General features: G+C 33.2%; 1 protein-coding gene across 1 annotated transcript in view; it reads left to right on the plus strand.

The window, feature by feature from the left end:
* The window catches only part of SLC17A6 (solute carrier family 17 member 6), a 42,269-nt gene extending 26,801 nt beyond the window's left edge, over positions 1-15,468 (plus strand). The window contains exons 6-12 of the mRNA XM_017525928.2: positions 611-697; positions 3,392-3,534; positions 7,975-8,124; positions 13,072-13,204; positions 13,646-13,756; positions 14,214-14,341; positions 15,074-15,468. Coding sequence (XP_017381417.1) covers positions 611-697; positions 3,392-3,534; positions 7,975-8,124; positions 13,072-13,204; positions 13,646-13,756; positions 14,214-14,341; positions 15,074-15,409 — 1,088 coding nt within the window. The 3' untranslated portion in view covers positions 15,410-15,468. The remainder of the gene's footprint in view (positions 1-610; positions 698-3,391; positions 3,535-7,974; positions 8,125-13,071; positions 13,205-13,645; positions 13,757-14,213; positions 14,342-15,073) is intronic.
* Positions 15,469-15,803: the final 335 nt, after the last annotated feature.

Raw genomic sequence — 15,803 nt, forward strand, 5'->3', positions numbered from 1 at the left:
CTAATGAATGCTACCTATTATCATGAGAATTGCCAGTATGTTTTAAACTGTTTTATGGGACAGAAAAGAGAACAAATTTGCCATAGTGGAAAAACGTGATAACTTACCATGATGACATCTTCTGGCCATGCGTTGAGAACTGAAGCAATATGCCCTCAATCATGGATACTAATCAAGAGACCTTTGGCAGAAAAATAAAATAAAATGAAGTCAGAAAAAACTACACAAACTTGAAACCGCATGATTTTGAACATGCTTGTGGTAGCAAGAATAGATTTCGGGTGTCTGGTTTGTGTTGGCATACTCTGTCCCAAGTCCAGCACACACACCTGCACAACACATGTTAGTCAGCATGGCTCCATTGTTATCTTTCAATCTCTATTGTGTCTTGGGTTGGAAGTAGATGGTATCCACTTGTGTAATCCTGTGTTCCTGTGTACGTATGTAGACATATATGTGTTTGGTGGTGGTGGGTATGTGTATGGGTGTGAGGCACATGTACCTGAATGTGCAAGTGTCTGTCTGTGTGAATCAACCAAGGAACATGAGATGAAATCAAGAATTTCTACTGATTTCACTCACCTTTCTCCCATTCTTCCTTGCTCCTTAGGTTCCTATGCCGGAGCTGTGATTGCAATGCCTTTAGCTGGCATTCTTGTACAGTATACTGGCTGGTCTTCAGTATTTTATGTCTATGGTATGTTACATTTCTATACAATAGAGTTAAGTGAAATGTGCATAGGCTAAAAGAAAAGTGGTTGAAGACAATGAGATCAATCACTAAATATATTCCTGTGTTTACTTACTTATTTTCTTCTCTTATGAATCATTTCATTGTATTCTGAAGATTAGGAAAATATTTAATCTCTGTTATTTTTCTTAGATTGCCATTTCTTGTTTTAAAAAGCAAACACATTGCTGACAGGAACTTTGTCATGTAGTAAATCTATGTCCTTGATTATGAAAAAATATTAAATTAGCTCTTGATTAAAAGCTAATGAATAGGAAAGAGTAGGCTGCACCCACCTTTCTTTGCCATTACCTTCTTGGTCATTTTGCTGATTCTGCATCTTCAAGACTGAATGGGGGTGTGAAGCTGAAAGGCGGTGGTGCTGCTAGTGCAACAATTCAATTCTTTGATGAAGTATCAGCAGTTAGCTGCTGTGGCAGCACATCTGAGTCCTCATTTCCCCTGAAATAAAGGCAAGTAAGCCCCCACGTTGAAACAAAATATGTAATCCTAAGTCTAAAACACTCTTGATATTCACTTTCTAACCATTTCAAAATATCCCTACAGTCTTCCTTTCTAAGATGCACTTTTTAATAATGAGGAAAGGAAAAATATAAGAGAGCTGGATTCCAACCGATATTGTCACTGATTAATATCATCTTTGAACATTGCCATGAGAATCTGAAATATTAATGAAGTCATGTGGTAGAACAATATCTGGCTGCTTCCAAATTTGCAGTGATTCATTCCCATTTTGAAATGTTCTCATCAGAACAAATTATTCAGCTTGTAGAATGTCATTAAATGTCACTTATCATAGGGATTCTTTTTGTGGTTCAAAAGTCACGAATGGGTTTTGGACCCATGAATGTCCTAAATTGCAAGCCATGTATATATTTGTGAGTATTTTCCTTCTTAGGGAGATTTTTTGAAATCAGATTTTAATTTATACCCTTCATTAGATTTTCAAAAGAGTGCATAATTCAACGAAGTTTAACAGCACTTGATTTATAGGGTGTATTGTTCAAGCTGATATAGCTATCCGTTAAATACTTTAGTTTGTGCCTTAGTCCATTACTTCATTGAAGATGTGTGACCTTAAAGTAAGAATACAAATTTAAACAAGGCACTCATAAACAACTAGTATCATTATTTCAAGTTACATCTCATTTGATATTTATCATTGAATGATACAAAGTGTAAACAGATAGTCTGAAAATATCCTGTCATAATACTTGCTTACTTGCTGTGTGAAACAATAATTTGGTCTGGAGTCACATATTCAGTTTTCATATTTTAAATATTAAAGAGATAAGATCAGTATAGTGGAGTAAGTTAATAAAACACATGAAGTAATTAGCAGTGTGTCTGGCACTTTGGGTGAATTCAGTTAGCAGTAATGATAATTATTACAAAATTACAAGATTTCTCATTTTTGAGTGCTTATTTTGCACCATCCACTGTGTTTCTCGGTTTATACATTACCTCCTTTAACTTTTCCACAATTCCATAAAAATGAATTATTATATCATTTTATAGTGGAGGTTTAGAGAGATTCAGTTACTGATTGGATCACGTAGCGAATGAGTTACACAGTCAGGATTTGAATCTAGGAGTTATATTCTGTAACCACTATATTATACTAAATTGTTAAGCCCTATCTGAACCTAAATCATGTTTGCTGCAATATTTGGTAATTAAAAGGAACACAGCCCATCAGAAGCTATGTATGGTGTTAAGGATCACTTCTTAGAGATTGAATAGGCAAAAGAGAAAGTGTTGTAGGGATCAGTAGCATTTAGGTTGTTACCCAAGTGAAAGAGAACAGTGTGAGGGAAAAATGAAACGGCCAACTGCTGGGAAACCAGAATAAATCACTTGAAATTCTTGCTATTATTAATGCTTACAGATTTATATTGCACAAAAAGGACATGTTTTAATGGTGTGAGTGTTAAAGGAAGAAGAGGATGAAAAAGAATTTAGCTTATGGCCTTGGAATTTATAATTTTCGTCTTCCCAAAGAACAATCAATAGGCAATAGTATGTGCTGAAAATAATGTCATATACAGTCATGTAAACATTAAGTACAGAGGCCCACTTTTTATGTAATATAGCCACTGAAGCTAAAATAACTAGGTTTTGTTTAATAGTCTGTTTACTAGATCTGGAAGTGCTAACAGGAGAGGGAAATGAGCAATTATTTTCTCTGGAAATGCAACCAATTTTATATATTACAGGCAGGGAAGAAGGAAAGGGACTCAATCCCAGAAAAATTCTTTGAGAACAGGAATTTTGTTTTGTTCATTATATTTCTCTACCTTAACTAGAGTACCTAGAATACTAACTGCTCAGTATTGTTGGATGAATGAATACCTTCCAAACTACACCATTCAATAATTATTTACGGCTTGTTGTGTATCAGTGCTATTTAATATAGACAAAGAGATAAAACCACAGAACTAGCCTTTAAGAAGTTTGAAGCTTAATGGCAAAAGAGAAGAAAAGATAGCCAATGTCAGTTGAAGAAACATAAGCTTGAATTCTTCTTTCTAATAGAATATGTTTGTCATGAGATGATTGCAGTTTTATTCCAGCACATCACTGTTAAATTGAAGTATTTGTGGTAGATTTGACTTTCTCCCTCTGAACTGTTGCTTGCAGGAAGCTTTGGAATGGTCTGGTACATGTTTTGGCTTTTGGTGTCTTATGAAAGTCCTGCAAAGCATCCTACTATTACAGATGAAGAACGTAGGTACATAGAAGAAAGCATTGGAGAGAGTGCAAATCTTTTAGGTGCAATGGAAGTAAGAACTTTATTATGGTGTATATTCCTATCTTATTCCCACCTCGTTCCCCCTTGACCAACCAAACTATCTTACAACTTCTTCCTCAACAAAACTAATTTTATATCAATCATAACTTTTTTTGTGTCCATCCATATTCTCTGACTTAGGAATAATAGCTATTTCCTCCATCTGTCATTTAATTTTTCCTTTACCCTTTCTTAAGCCTTTTAAAATGTACACTGGATTATAACCATGACTGTAAATCTAAACAAGATTTTTAAACAGCTCAATATGGTCTATAATTTAAACAAATACAATAAATATTTGTCAATTTTAAATTTAAAAAAATATCCAAATCAGTCCATGAAAAGGGCAATTTTTGGTTTATTGAATACTGTAGTACCCCCTCATCCTCAACAGATCTATTACAAGACCCCCAGTGTTGCTTAAAACTGTGACTAGTACTGAACACTATATATAATGTTTTTCCTATACACACATACCTATGATAAAATTTAATGCATACATACACATACATACACATCCTATACACACATACCTATGATAAAATTTAATAAACTAGATATAGTAATGACTAACCACAGTGACTAATACAAAAACAGAAGAATGATAACAGTATACTGTAAGGAAACTTAACTGAATGTGCCCCTCCCTGCAAAATATCTTATTATACTGTTCAAGGAGTAACCAAAACCTCAGAAAATGAAACCGTGGTTAAGGGGGATCTACTATATTCCAAATGTAGGTTTAATACATGTGTATTTACGTTATATATGGTTTAGGAGATACTGAAGCATTAGAACACCAATAGTAGCTGACATAAAATAATTATTAACAACATTTATTTTATTCATGAAATGTCATTATCTTTCAGGATTATTATTATGAATATCAAGTATTATAAAGACAATGTTGTGAAGCCTTTTTTTCTGATGATTTGATTTCTTAGGATTTATCTAAAGAGAGAGAAAACATAGTTCTATTCCAATAATCCGAATATTTTATTCCACGTAACATTGATATGTTGTACATATTAATTAATACAAAGCCACCTTATATTATGTTTAAAAAAGCAGGCCAGGCGTGGTGGCTCACACCTGTAATCTCAGCACTTTGGGAGGCCAAGGTGGGTGGATTGTCTGAGGTCAGGAGTTTGAGACCAGTCTGGCCAACATGGTGAAACACCTTCTCTACTAAGAAAACAAAATAATATTAACCAGGCATGGTGGCCTATGCCGATAATCCTAGCTACTCCGGAGGCTGAGGCAGGGAAATGGCTTGAACCAGGAAGATGGAGGTTACAGTGAGCCGAGATTGCACTGCAGCCTGGGAGACAGAGTGAGATTCAATCTAAAAAAAAAAAAAAAAAAAAAAAAAAAAAAAACGGAAAACACTGGTTAGTAAAAGCAGTGTATTCAGAAAGATTCAGTCATTTGGTGATCTGATCTATGAATGCATTTTCCTTATGCTAAGAGTTGGAAAGTGTCAGACACTAGTTGTAGAATCAATGACTCTTGCATATTATGCATGTGTTCTTTTAAAACACACCTCCCTCTCCTTATTCGAGGTGTGTTTGATTCCAGCTTAGATTCTCTGCTTCATTTGTTAAAGAATGCCTTTCTTTGACATCTCATCCTAAGTTAAAAATAAAAAATTCTATCACCCATTATTACTGAGCTATATTGGCCCTTAATGAATAAGAAAAATCCCATATCATGTATAATTTCAGAAGTTAAACTTTCAAAGTTTAAAAAAGTCTTTACATTGTAGTGGTTCCATGAGTTAACTTGGTATTAGAATGTTCCCCTTCGTGTTTCCTTCTGTAAATATACGAATAATTTCTTATGGTGGCTACTGAGAAATGAGAGGTGATATGGGAGTGGATGGAAGATTGGTAGTATGCACTGGTGCCCATTAGCTGCAGTTATTTTGAGCAGAAGGTAATAGAGGCTGATTTATGGCAAATTCTGAGGTTAGCCTGGATTTCTAGTTCCAACATAATCTGATCAGCCTATATCCTATTTATTCATTATGTTCTATTATTTGCCAGTTCTTGAGAGGTCATATGTCGAGATTAGAAATAAATTCAAAACAAAATCAGAAATTATGTCTAAGTAAAAACTAATTCCAACAAATGACCCCAGAAAGAACAACAGGAGGATGGAAAAAAACAGCATAATCTTCAGCTCCCCACTTCCTATACTTCACTGCTTTTCTAAACACAGTATTTTACTTTTTACTGATGTTTCACATGTTCCTGTAGCTTCAAAGTAAATTTAAAAATGAGATTATGTGGGAATAGAATTTGTATTTTAGCTAATTTGAACTTTTTTATTGTGAAAGAAATTTAATATATGGCAAAAGAGGAAGAATCAGGAATATCATATACCCACCACATAGGTGTAACAATTTTCATCTTGCCATATTTATTTCACTTTTGTCTTGATGAACTATTTCAAAGTAAATGAAACCTCAAAACAATTTATCCATGAATACTTCATATGTATCTCTAGAAAACTAATATTCTTCTTCACATTCTCAGGGCTACTATTATACCTAATTACAAACAATCCTCTATTATCATTTAACACCCACATCATATTCAAATTTCTGTTACCATCTATATTCTAATATCTAACCTATATTCAAATTTATTTCTAACTATTTGTTTTGAATCTGAATCTGATTAAGAATCACACATTGCAACTGACTGCAATGTCTTTTAAATGTATTTTTTAAAATATATATATTTAAATATAATGTATGTACAGAAAAATTTGCAAATAATAAATATTCTGCTTCTTTAATTTGTATAAACTAAACATAAACAGCCAATTCAATAAATAGAACATTATCAGAATACCATAAACTCCCCTTTAATACCTCAGCAATTTTTTAAAGATATGAAATGAGATATTTTTCTCTTGCATTTGATGAAGTATTTTAGCATCAGAATAAAGAATAAAGTTCTTAGTAAAGATGATCCTGGTATGAATGAAAGGATCTTTGCCCAGCAGGGAAAAGTTTTGTTTTTTTTTTTTTTTTTACTTCTAATAATATTCTGGAGTCATTTCTTATGCTAACATAACACCATAATGCAGACATTTCTGTCTTCTGGCATTTTTATTATCTGTGAAATAACTGTACTCATCTAGAATCATTTTCCTAGAACATATTGATTACTTTTTAAAAACTGCATTTTTAAACCCATTTATGATGCCGCCACTAAATTTTTTGTCCAAAGCCACAGTATTCATTACATATTATCAGGGCAGATTTTTGTTTTCGTTTTCTTTCTTTTTTGTCTTTCATATATTTATGATCACCACATCATAACTTCCTACTGTGTTGCATTTAAAGTGATCTTTAAAAGGCTTAATTACAGCCACAACCAATACTAGCAATTATGAGGTTTTACACTCAGGAATAATTGTTAAATCCATGTGAAATATGTTTGCCTTCTCTTTCAGTAATTTAGTTAGGTCAAGGATCCCAAGTTAGCTTTTAACAAAGTTATTTTAGGCTACTGTTTCCTCACCAAGCAGTATTTTGGTGTTCCAAACAACGTAATTGAGAAATAATTGGAGAATATGAGGGCTATTTTAAGGTCTAAAAATATTAGTCTTGAGGGTGAATACATACTTGGTTACATTTGGGCATATACAGAAACTTTAAGTACAATTAGGTTTAATTTTATAAAGGGGTCATATACACAGCTGATCATATTTGTGTTGTTAATTTTGAATGCTTTAAATATTGTAAGTAGCTAGTTGTATGCCTAAGGTATGCTAGGGAAATGGACAAATGCTTTCACCCAGCTGTTCTGAGTTTCATAGAACCTTGAACTCCAATGTCACAGAATTCATAGTTATAGCTACTATCTCTCAAGAGAATTTATAGATTGATTGATAGCAGAATAATTGACTTAGATTGATTAATAGTAGAATAATTGACATCAGGTAGGGTCTAGAATACTGTACTCTTCCGTTTTTGTAGCTTTCTCTTCATGAATACATTGAATTTTCAATGTTGTAAATAAAATATTTTGGCTATCACAAGCCCACTGATGTGGTAGAGAGTTTTAGCTGAGATATGATCTATCACTACTAAAAAGGAAAAGAAAGAAACCTTAAAAGTAGGATCTATGCTTTTTGAATCAATTTTCTATAATTGATTCAAAAATTATTGAAATTTTTGTATATTCCTAAAGCTAGAATAATTGAATCAGTAGCAGTGATTGAGATCTTTCATTTTCTCTTTCAATGATTATTTATGTAGTTAAGGTTAGCTTTGTGGTTATAATTAATGCTTCACTACATCTTCCTACATCCAACTTATGACCTGTTATATACACCCTTAAAATGCAAAGCACTGGTTATTCCCATTTAAGTTTGAAAATATGTAAAATGGTCATAATATCTGTTTTTGGAATTTCAGAAATTCAAGACTCCATGGAGGAAATTTTTTACATCCATGCCAGTCTATGCAATAATTGTTGCAAACTTCTGCAGAAGCTGGACTTTTTATTTATTGCTCATTAGTCAGCCAGCATATTTCGAGGAAGTCTTTGGATTTGAAATTAGCAAGGTACGTGAAATTTATTCTTATATAAATTGTGGATTACCTATGTATTTAAGTGAATATTAACTTCATTTGCAAAAATTGTTACCTTTGAATTTCCAGAGCTTATTCATTTATTCATTAAAGAAATAACTGCCAGGGATTAGAAGCAAATTAAAATGTTTCAGTATCTACTGTATTCTATTGCCAGCTAGAATTGCTCTCTGGTACTGAGAATACAAGCAAAACAAACCTAGTATCTGCCTTCATGGAACTTACAGCCCAATTGGGGCGAGCAGCAGTGTAATCTTTTCCCTGTAAATATGCATAATTTGCTGTAAGGGTCAGGTCACAGACAATGTAAATGCAAAAAAAAGGTATTCCATTCAAATAGAATTCTACTTACTAATTGCCTAATTATTCTTCAGTGATCCTAGAACTCTTGAACAGCTAAAATATATGAGAATTGTAAAAAGAAAATCTGCAAACACCCTTGTATTTTGTCCATACAATTTATTAATTTAACTATTTATTGCACACAATGTGCAGAACTTTATGTTAGATGCAGAAATAAAAATATGGTTTTGAGCCTCAAAGTGTTCACAGCTTAGTGGTATAAACATGAAAGTAAGTTACCAATTACAACACAGCATGCTAAATTCCACAGACATTTGTTCATAGTTATGGGAATATAATCATTTTGAGATTTTCTATAAGAGTAAAATGAACACAAAAATACTATACTATATTTATATAGGAACTCAAAATTTAGAAAATATTCTCATATTCATTAACAACCTTTGCTAGTTGACCTTTGGAACAACAACCATCATTTCTGTTGAAACAATGGGAAGGCCAGGACAGTGGCTCACGCCTGTAACCCTAGCACTTTGGGAGGCCGAGATGGGTGGATCACTTGAGGTCAGGAGTTTGAGACCAGCTTGGCCAAAATGGTGAAACCCCATCTTTACTAAAAATACAAAAATTAGCTACTCAGGAGGCTGAGACAGGAGAATTACTTGAACCTGGGAGGCTGAGGTTGCAGTGAGCCAAAATCACACCGTGGCACTCCAGCCTGGGTGACAGAGGCAAGACTCCGTCTAAAAAAAGTAATAATAAAATAAAATAAAATTTTAAAATGATGGGAAAACAGAAACTAGGGAAAATATTTAAATTGCTTAAAGCCATGCTAGTAATGCATAACAAAATCAAGTTCAGACAAAGACTCTTTGATTTCCGTTCAATTATCTTTACTATGCCATTCAAATTCAGGTAAATCATGTATCCATTCAAGCATTTAGTGAGTATCTGCTCAATGCCATCTCTATGCCAAGCCCTTTGCTGAGTCCTGAATGCATTGTCTGTGCTGGCAATGGTCTTGCTATCTCTCTTCATGTCATTACATAAGTCCAGCTGGGCTCGCTATTCATATTCTGTCTCTACTTGAAAGACTATCTGAGACCTGGGACTTAAGAAAACCTCAGTTTAGGAGTAGCTATTCTAAGAGCTCTTTTGTAATTCCTGTTTCTAAGGAAACTGTTTCCTCCATCCCTGAGAAGAATGGCTGCTTTAGTCAGAGCTCTTGTCTCTGGAGCTGATCAAATATTCCAGGGTAGCCTTTGGGAACTCTGAGAGGTGTTATACATCTCAACAAAGACTGCTGGAGGTGTGAGTCCATTTTCATAATCTAGGACAAATATGACACTGAGAGGCTATTAATAAAGCCAGGTCTCAGAGGGGAGAGCGAGGAAGCCAACTGATGTTAATGAAACTGTGATCATTTTGCTCCTGTACGTCCGATAATTGAGAATGCTTAAGTAAAAGCAATGGTATTTTGCAAAAACTAATTATAAATTAACCAGATGGGTTGATTTATTTTCTTTATTAGTTATATTTTTAACTAAAATTGTGGATAAATTCACACACCACAGATTGGTCCTCAGATATGAATTAGATTGGTTTAAAAAATTCTGACTTAGCTGAAAAATTTGTATAGGAGATGCTGGAGAACAGAGAGAATTTGCTTTGGGTCTAGGCTGTCATGGTTTCAAATACAAGCTCTACAGCAAAGTATTGGTATATAATCTTGAGCAGACTTTTGAATAATTATCAGCTTCAATTTTCTTATCTCTAAATAATGGTATTAATACCATCTTTAAGAAGTGCAGCCAAATTTAGGTAAAGTAAATAAAATATTTACATGGAAGGTCATTCTCTGCAACTTTAGTTAAATTGGGTATCCTACAGAAAAAGAAACACAAGTGCAATGGCTTCATCTTTGTTCTAAGTATACTGACTTAGTTAAGATAGTAACATATATATAAATAAAATTATAACATATATTTTATATCAGCTAAGTATATAAGTTAATTATATTAGTTAACCGATACATATATATATAGTAATATATATTTATATTAGCATAGGCCAATACAATATATGTCAAGTATATATATTATTTATTTATTTTTTAATCAAGTGTGTGTGTGTGTGTGTATATATATATATATATAAAATTTAATATATTATATTAGCCTGTGCTTATATGCAACATTTTCAGGACCTCGAAAATGGCATATCAGTAGGTCAGTGCTAGGGTTAACCAGCACTTTGAAAGGTGAGGTTATGGGGACAAGCCAAATGAGAATAGATATCCATTCCTTTTGAGCTTCCTACTTAGGGGAGGAGAATAATACTGTTGGCTGGCTGTGCTTTGCTGCTATTTCTGAACAGAACATGGATCAGATAGGAAGAGATACGATCTAGACTGTGACCCAGAAAAGCAAAAAGAAGGATGGGCAAAAATCTAGTTACCTGGAGTTTCTATGAAGATTAAAGCAGTACTAATCTCAAAAACATCTAGCCTATCCTGCAAAACCTTAAAATAATAAGCAAACTTTTATGCGATTGACATAAATGATCCTTAGGAAGGTTCTGATCATTTTGATCATGTGGCAAGTTATTACTCATGATAAGTCACCAAAAGCCAAGAAGATCGCTGAATAACTCATAAACTTTTGAAACCTCTTTGGCCCTTTTGAGGTCAAACACAGAGAATATCTACATATTGTTTAAGAAGCTAGGATATTCAATACCCTCAGCTGTTAAATAATACGCCAAAATAGTCTAAAACTTCTGTCTCATTAACCCTCTAGATTGTTAACACCTTGCATTTTCCATAGAGCTTTGAACACCCTTTGCTGAAAGTGTTAAAAAATAACCATAGCTTTGTTCTTTCCTTATCCAAAGTAATCAAGATGATTGTTTGAATAGATAGCAAATAACAGAGAGTTTTCAATTAAAAAACTTTTCACGTGTATCAAATACTGCGTCAAAATGCAAGTTGTTTATGTGGACTTAGGCAATGTGGTTACTCCCAAGCTTTTAGCCTGCCTTTAAAAATGCCAAACCATGCCATGTAATTCTATACAAATCCTAACATAGAGTGTTCCATAATTTTTTTTTTATTCAAAGCTTTCTTTCTATACATTGACTGCTTGAAATATATCTACTCCCTATGAAGAATAAAAATCCCTGTACTTTTCTCAAGGTGCTGGTCTCAAAGCAATAATTTTTTTTTCTAATGTCAGTTTATCTGACATCTTTATTTAGCTCACTGTTGAACCCCTGCTACATACCAAGTTTTGTACTAGACTAAGTGCATTAACATATATTGTCTGATTGTATTTGATTTTTCCTTCTAGCGGTAGTGGTGCTAAACATAGTGGCTAAGATCCCAGTGTTTGGACTCAGGTAGAACTGATTTAATATTTAGCTCTCACAATTGCTTAAGACTTCTGAGTCTCAATTTCTTTATTTAAGAGGAATATTAAAATCTTCCATATGGGATGGGAGAGATCATTAAATAGCCTGAACGTTTACGCTATCATGGAATATTTACTCTCACAAGTAATCATTATGACAACTCAAATCCGTGATTGTGATACCATACTATATACCAGTAAAATAAAATAGAATCTTTGTCTCAAACTTTCAATAATCTAATTGAAAAGACATACTTAAACATAAATAATAAACACTATCTGCCAGGAATTGTTCTTCAATATATACTTAGTAAGAAAATAAACAAAACAAAAAACAAAAAATCTTCCTTATATGTTTCCATTCAAAGTTTATTAAGTCCACGTATGTGGTAATACATAATTTAAATGCATTTTATTTATACTTCTGGTCCCCAAAATGCTTAGAACACAGTGCTTTGTGTGTAATTAATAGTTAAAAATGTGTGTTTAACTGATCCTGGTGGGTAAAGTTTTAAATTAGGCACGAAATTAATGAAAAAACTATATGCAATTACTAAGTGTGATAATATCAATACCTGATCACATTTTTGTATGGTCAAATGTATTTTTTTTCATTAATTTCATATAAAAATGTGATCAAGTATTGATATTTGATGTAGAAAATACTTAAACCTGAAGAACTTATCTGCATTATCTGGGATCTTACTCTATAGAAATTATGTCTGTGCTATAAAACTCATAAGAGATATATATTTAAAATGCAAATATGCATTTGTCCCATATGAATTAAAAATGAATTTTAAATACAGGCTCTTTGAGATGTGTCAAATGTATTTTTCCTCACTCTGCCTCTCTCTCTATTGCCACTTTCCCTCTCTTTCACTAAGGATGTATTTGTGCCAACACATTTAATGATGTCAGAATAGTTGATTCATACTCAAAATTTACTGACTCGTAACATAGCAAAAAAAAAAAAAAATTACCTTCTCATAGAAGGTAGAAAGGGGTCAAAGTAAATTCGCTTAGCTTTTCTCATTTATTCTGTGGAAGGCATTACTTATTCTAGAAATGAGTAAGTGGTCATTTGGAAACAGCATTTTCCTTCCTTTGTTCGTAAAGATTTGATGACAGATTCAGAAAACCAAGGCCATTAAACTGCTCACATTATTCATGGCTATGTCTATTTCTCCCCTTTCTTGTTTTTCATCAGGTTGGCATGCTATCTGCTGTGCCACACTTAGTAATGACAATTATTGTGCCTATTGGAGGGCAAATTGCAGATTTTCTAAGAAGCAAGCAGATTCTTTCAACTACTACAGTGAGAAAGATCATGAATTGTGGTGGTAAGTACATAAGTGGCACTAAGGTCATATTTTTAGTTCAATCAGTTTAACCTACATGAGTGAATAACTTTTTCTACATGTATCAAATTACTCAGATGCAGTTACATTTGTGCCTTCATTGTTCATTTAAAACAACTTTTTCATCTTCAAACTTTTTGTAACTCCTAGTTTTAAGTAATTGCTTAATAATACCATTTGTAGTTTTTGTAACTAACTTACCTCTTCCCATTATTGAAACTATAGGATGTTTTGGATGTCTTAACTAAAACATAAGGAAATCTTCACAAATCTCTAGGATAAATTATTACTATTACTATTTTTGAAGATAGGCTCTCTGAAGTGGAATTTCTAGGTCAACAAGTTGGAACATTTTTAGCAATTTTGGCTCATTGGTAAAATTTCAAAAATTTCTGAAGAATTTCTATGTGTTTGCTTCTAAAGGTTTTGGCATGGAAGCCACACTGCTCCTGGTCGTTGGCTATTCTCATACTAGAGGGGTAGCAATCTCATTCTTGGTACTTGCAGTGGGGTTCAGTGGATTTGCTATATCTGGTAAGATATAATTTTGTTTTTCTTTGTTCTTGTGACATTCTGATCTTGACTGCTGATAACAGATACATACGTGTATCTTTTTATAGACATCTTCATATACATCTTTGATACATTGAATAATAGTCAAATATTTCCACTGGAAAATGAAGACAATAAAATATTTAGAAAACATTTAGATTTGTTAATACTCAATTTCCTCCTGACCTGCCTTTGTTGTTGTTGTTGTTAAGAGAACATTACCTCCTCTCTGTGGACTTAGCATCACATATTAAGGATTGGATAAGAATTCAGACATCATTCCATTCTCATTATATCCCCAAGAGAAAATATCACAAAGTAATTAAGGGCGTCCTCTGTACCCAATATATTTTAAGAAGCCGTGATTTGTGGTTCTGTAGGTTCTTACTTCTAAGAAGTTTAGAATTCCCTGATTCAAAACTTATGTGTGTTATTTCAGGTTTCAATGTTAACCACTTGGATATTGCTCCAAGATATGCCAGTATCTTAATGGGCATTTCGAATGGTGTCGGCACATTGTCAGGAATGGTTTGTCCTATCATTGTTGGTGCAATGACAAAGAATAAGGTAAGATGGTCAAAACAGGTGTTTGGTCATAGAAGACAGTTTCTCAAAATGATAAATTTTTTTTGGAAAAAGAGTTAAAATATTATCCTTGGCATTCTCTTTCTGGACCACTCATCACTTCTCTGAGTGGGAAAGATAAATGAGGCTCAGAATAAAATACCTTTTTGGGAATTCCAAGAAAGTCCATTTCCCAAACCATAAACAATATGTTTCTCAACACTTTTTGATAGTTCTAATATCCCTGATGTGACAAAAACCCCTTTTGTCTCTAGCTTTTTAAAATAGTCAAGCAGATGTCTTCTTAGGTTTGTTTGTAAACCTCAATTCAGAGTCCTCTGCAGTTGTCCAAAGAAGAATATTATCATCAGCTATTTGTACTTATATGTTTATGCAGAGCTTCAAAAATCAGGTTTACTAGAAGTAAAGAAACAAAAGAAATGTAATAAAAAGACAAGTCGATCAACGGACATGAAAAGAGATTATGAATATTTTAAAAATCATCAGGCTGTAGATATATTTGGAATTTTATTTCTAAACTTTTAGATGTAAAAAATTAAATAATAAAAGTAATAGTATTACAGAAGTGTTATATAGAGTGTTTGCTTTACATAATCAGGACATGGACCAAAGATAGTGTTTTATGAAGTCTAAGTAGTGGTGCATTCAGAAAAGTTGTTAGGCGCTTAAATCATGGGGAGTCTCTTCTCACAGTGCTGCTTTTTGTCACTGCAGTCACGTGAAGAGTGGCAGTATGTCTTCCTGATCGCTGCCCTAGTCCACTATGGTGGAGTTATATTTTATGCAATATTTGCCTCGGGAGAGAAACAACCCTGGGCAGACCCTGAGGAAACAAGTGAAGAAAAATGTGGATTTATTCATGAAGATGAACTTGATGAAGAAACAGGGGACATTACTCAAAATTATATAAATTATGGTACCACCAAGTCTTATGGTGCCACAACACAGGCCAATGGAGGTTGGCCCAATGGTTGGGAAAAGAAAGAGGAATTTGTACAAGGAGAAGTACAAGACTCATACAGCTATAAGGACCGAGATGATTATTCATAACAAAACCAATTACTGGATTTATTTTTAGTGTTTGTGATTAAATTCATTGTGATTGCACACACACAAAAAAAAACACATGATGTAAACATGTAAACATAACAACCAGGCAAGTCTTGCTGTAAAAATGAAATGAAAACAAACTCATGAGGCTACCATCAAGTGCAATCTGTAAAATTATGAAGTTCCATCATTTCCATTCAAGTCATTCATTCTTGCGTTTGTGACTTACAGGTTAACTGGTCAAAATTGTAGAAACAAGTAGTTACCCATTGGATTTGTATGAGCTAAAACTCATCACTGTTTAATAAAGCACAACTAAAACAGTTGGCACATCTCATCCTACAAAAGTTAGGAAGCCAAAGCTACTTGATCATGCAAAATGCACTTATATATT

Source organism: Cebus imitator, unplaced genomic scaffold (genome assembly GCF_001604975.1).
Source record: "Cebus imitator isolate Cc_AM_T3 unplaced genomic scaffold, Cebus_imitator-1.0 Scaffold39, whole genome shotgun sequence".
In the NCBI taxonomy this organism is placed as follows: domain Eukaryota; kingdom Metazoa; phylum Chordata; class Mammalia; order Primates; family Cebidae; genus Cebus; species Cebus imitator.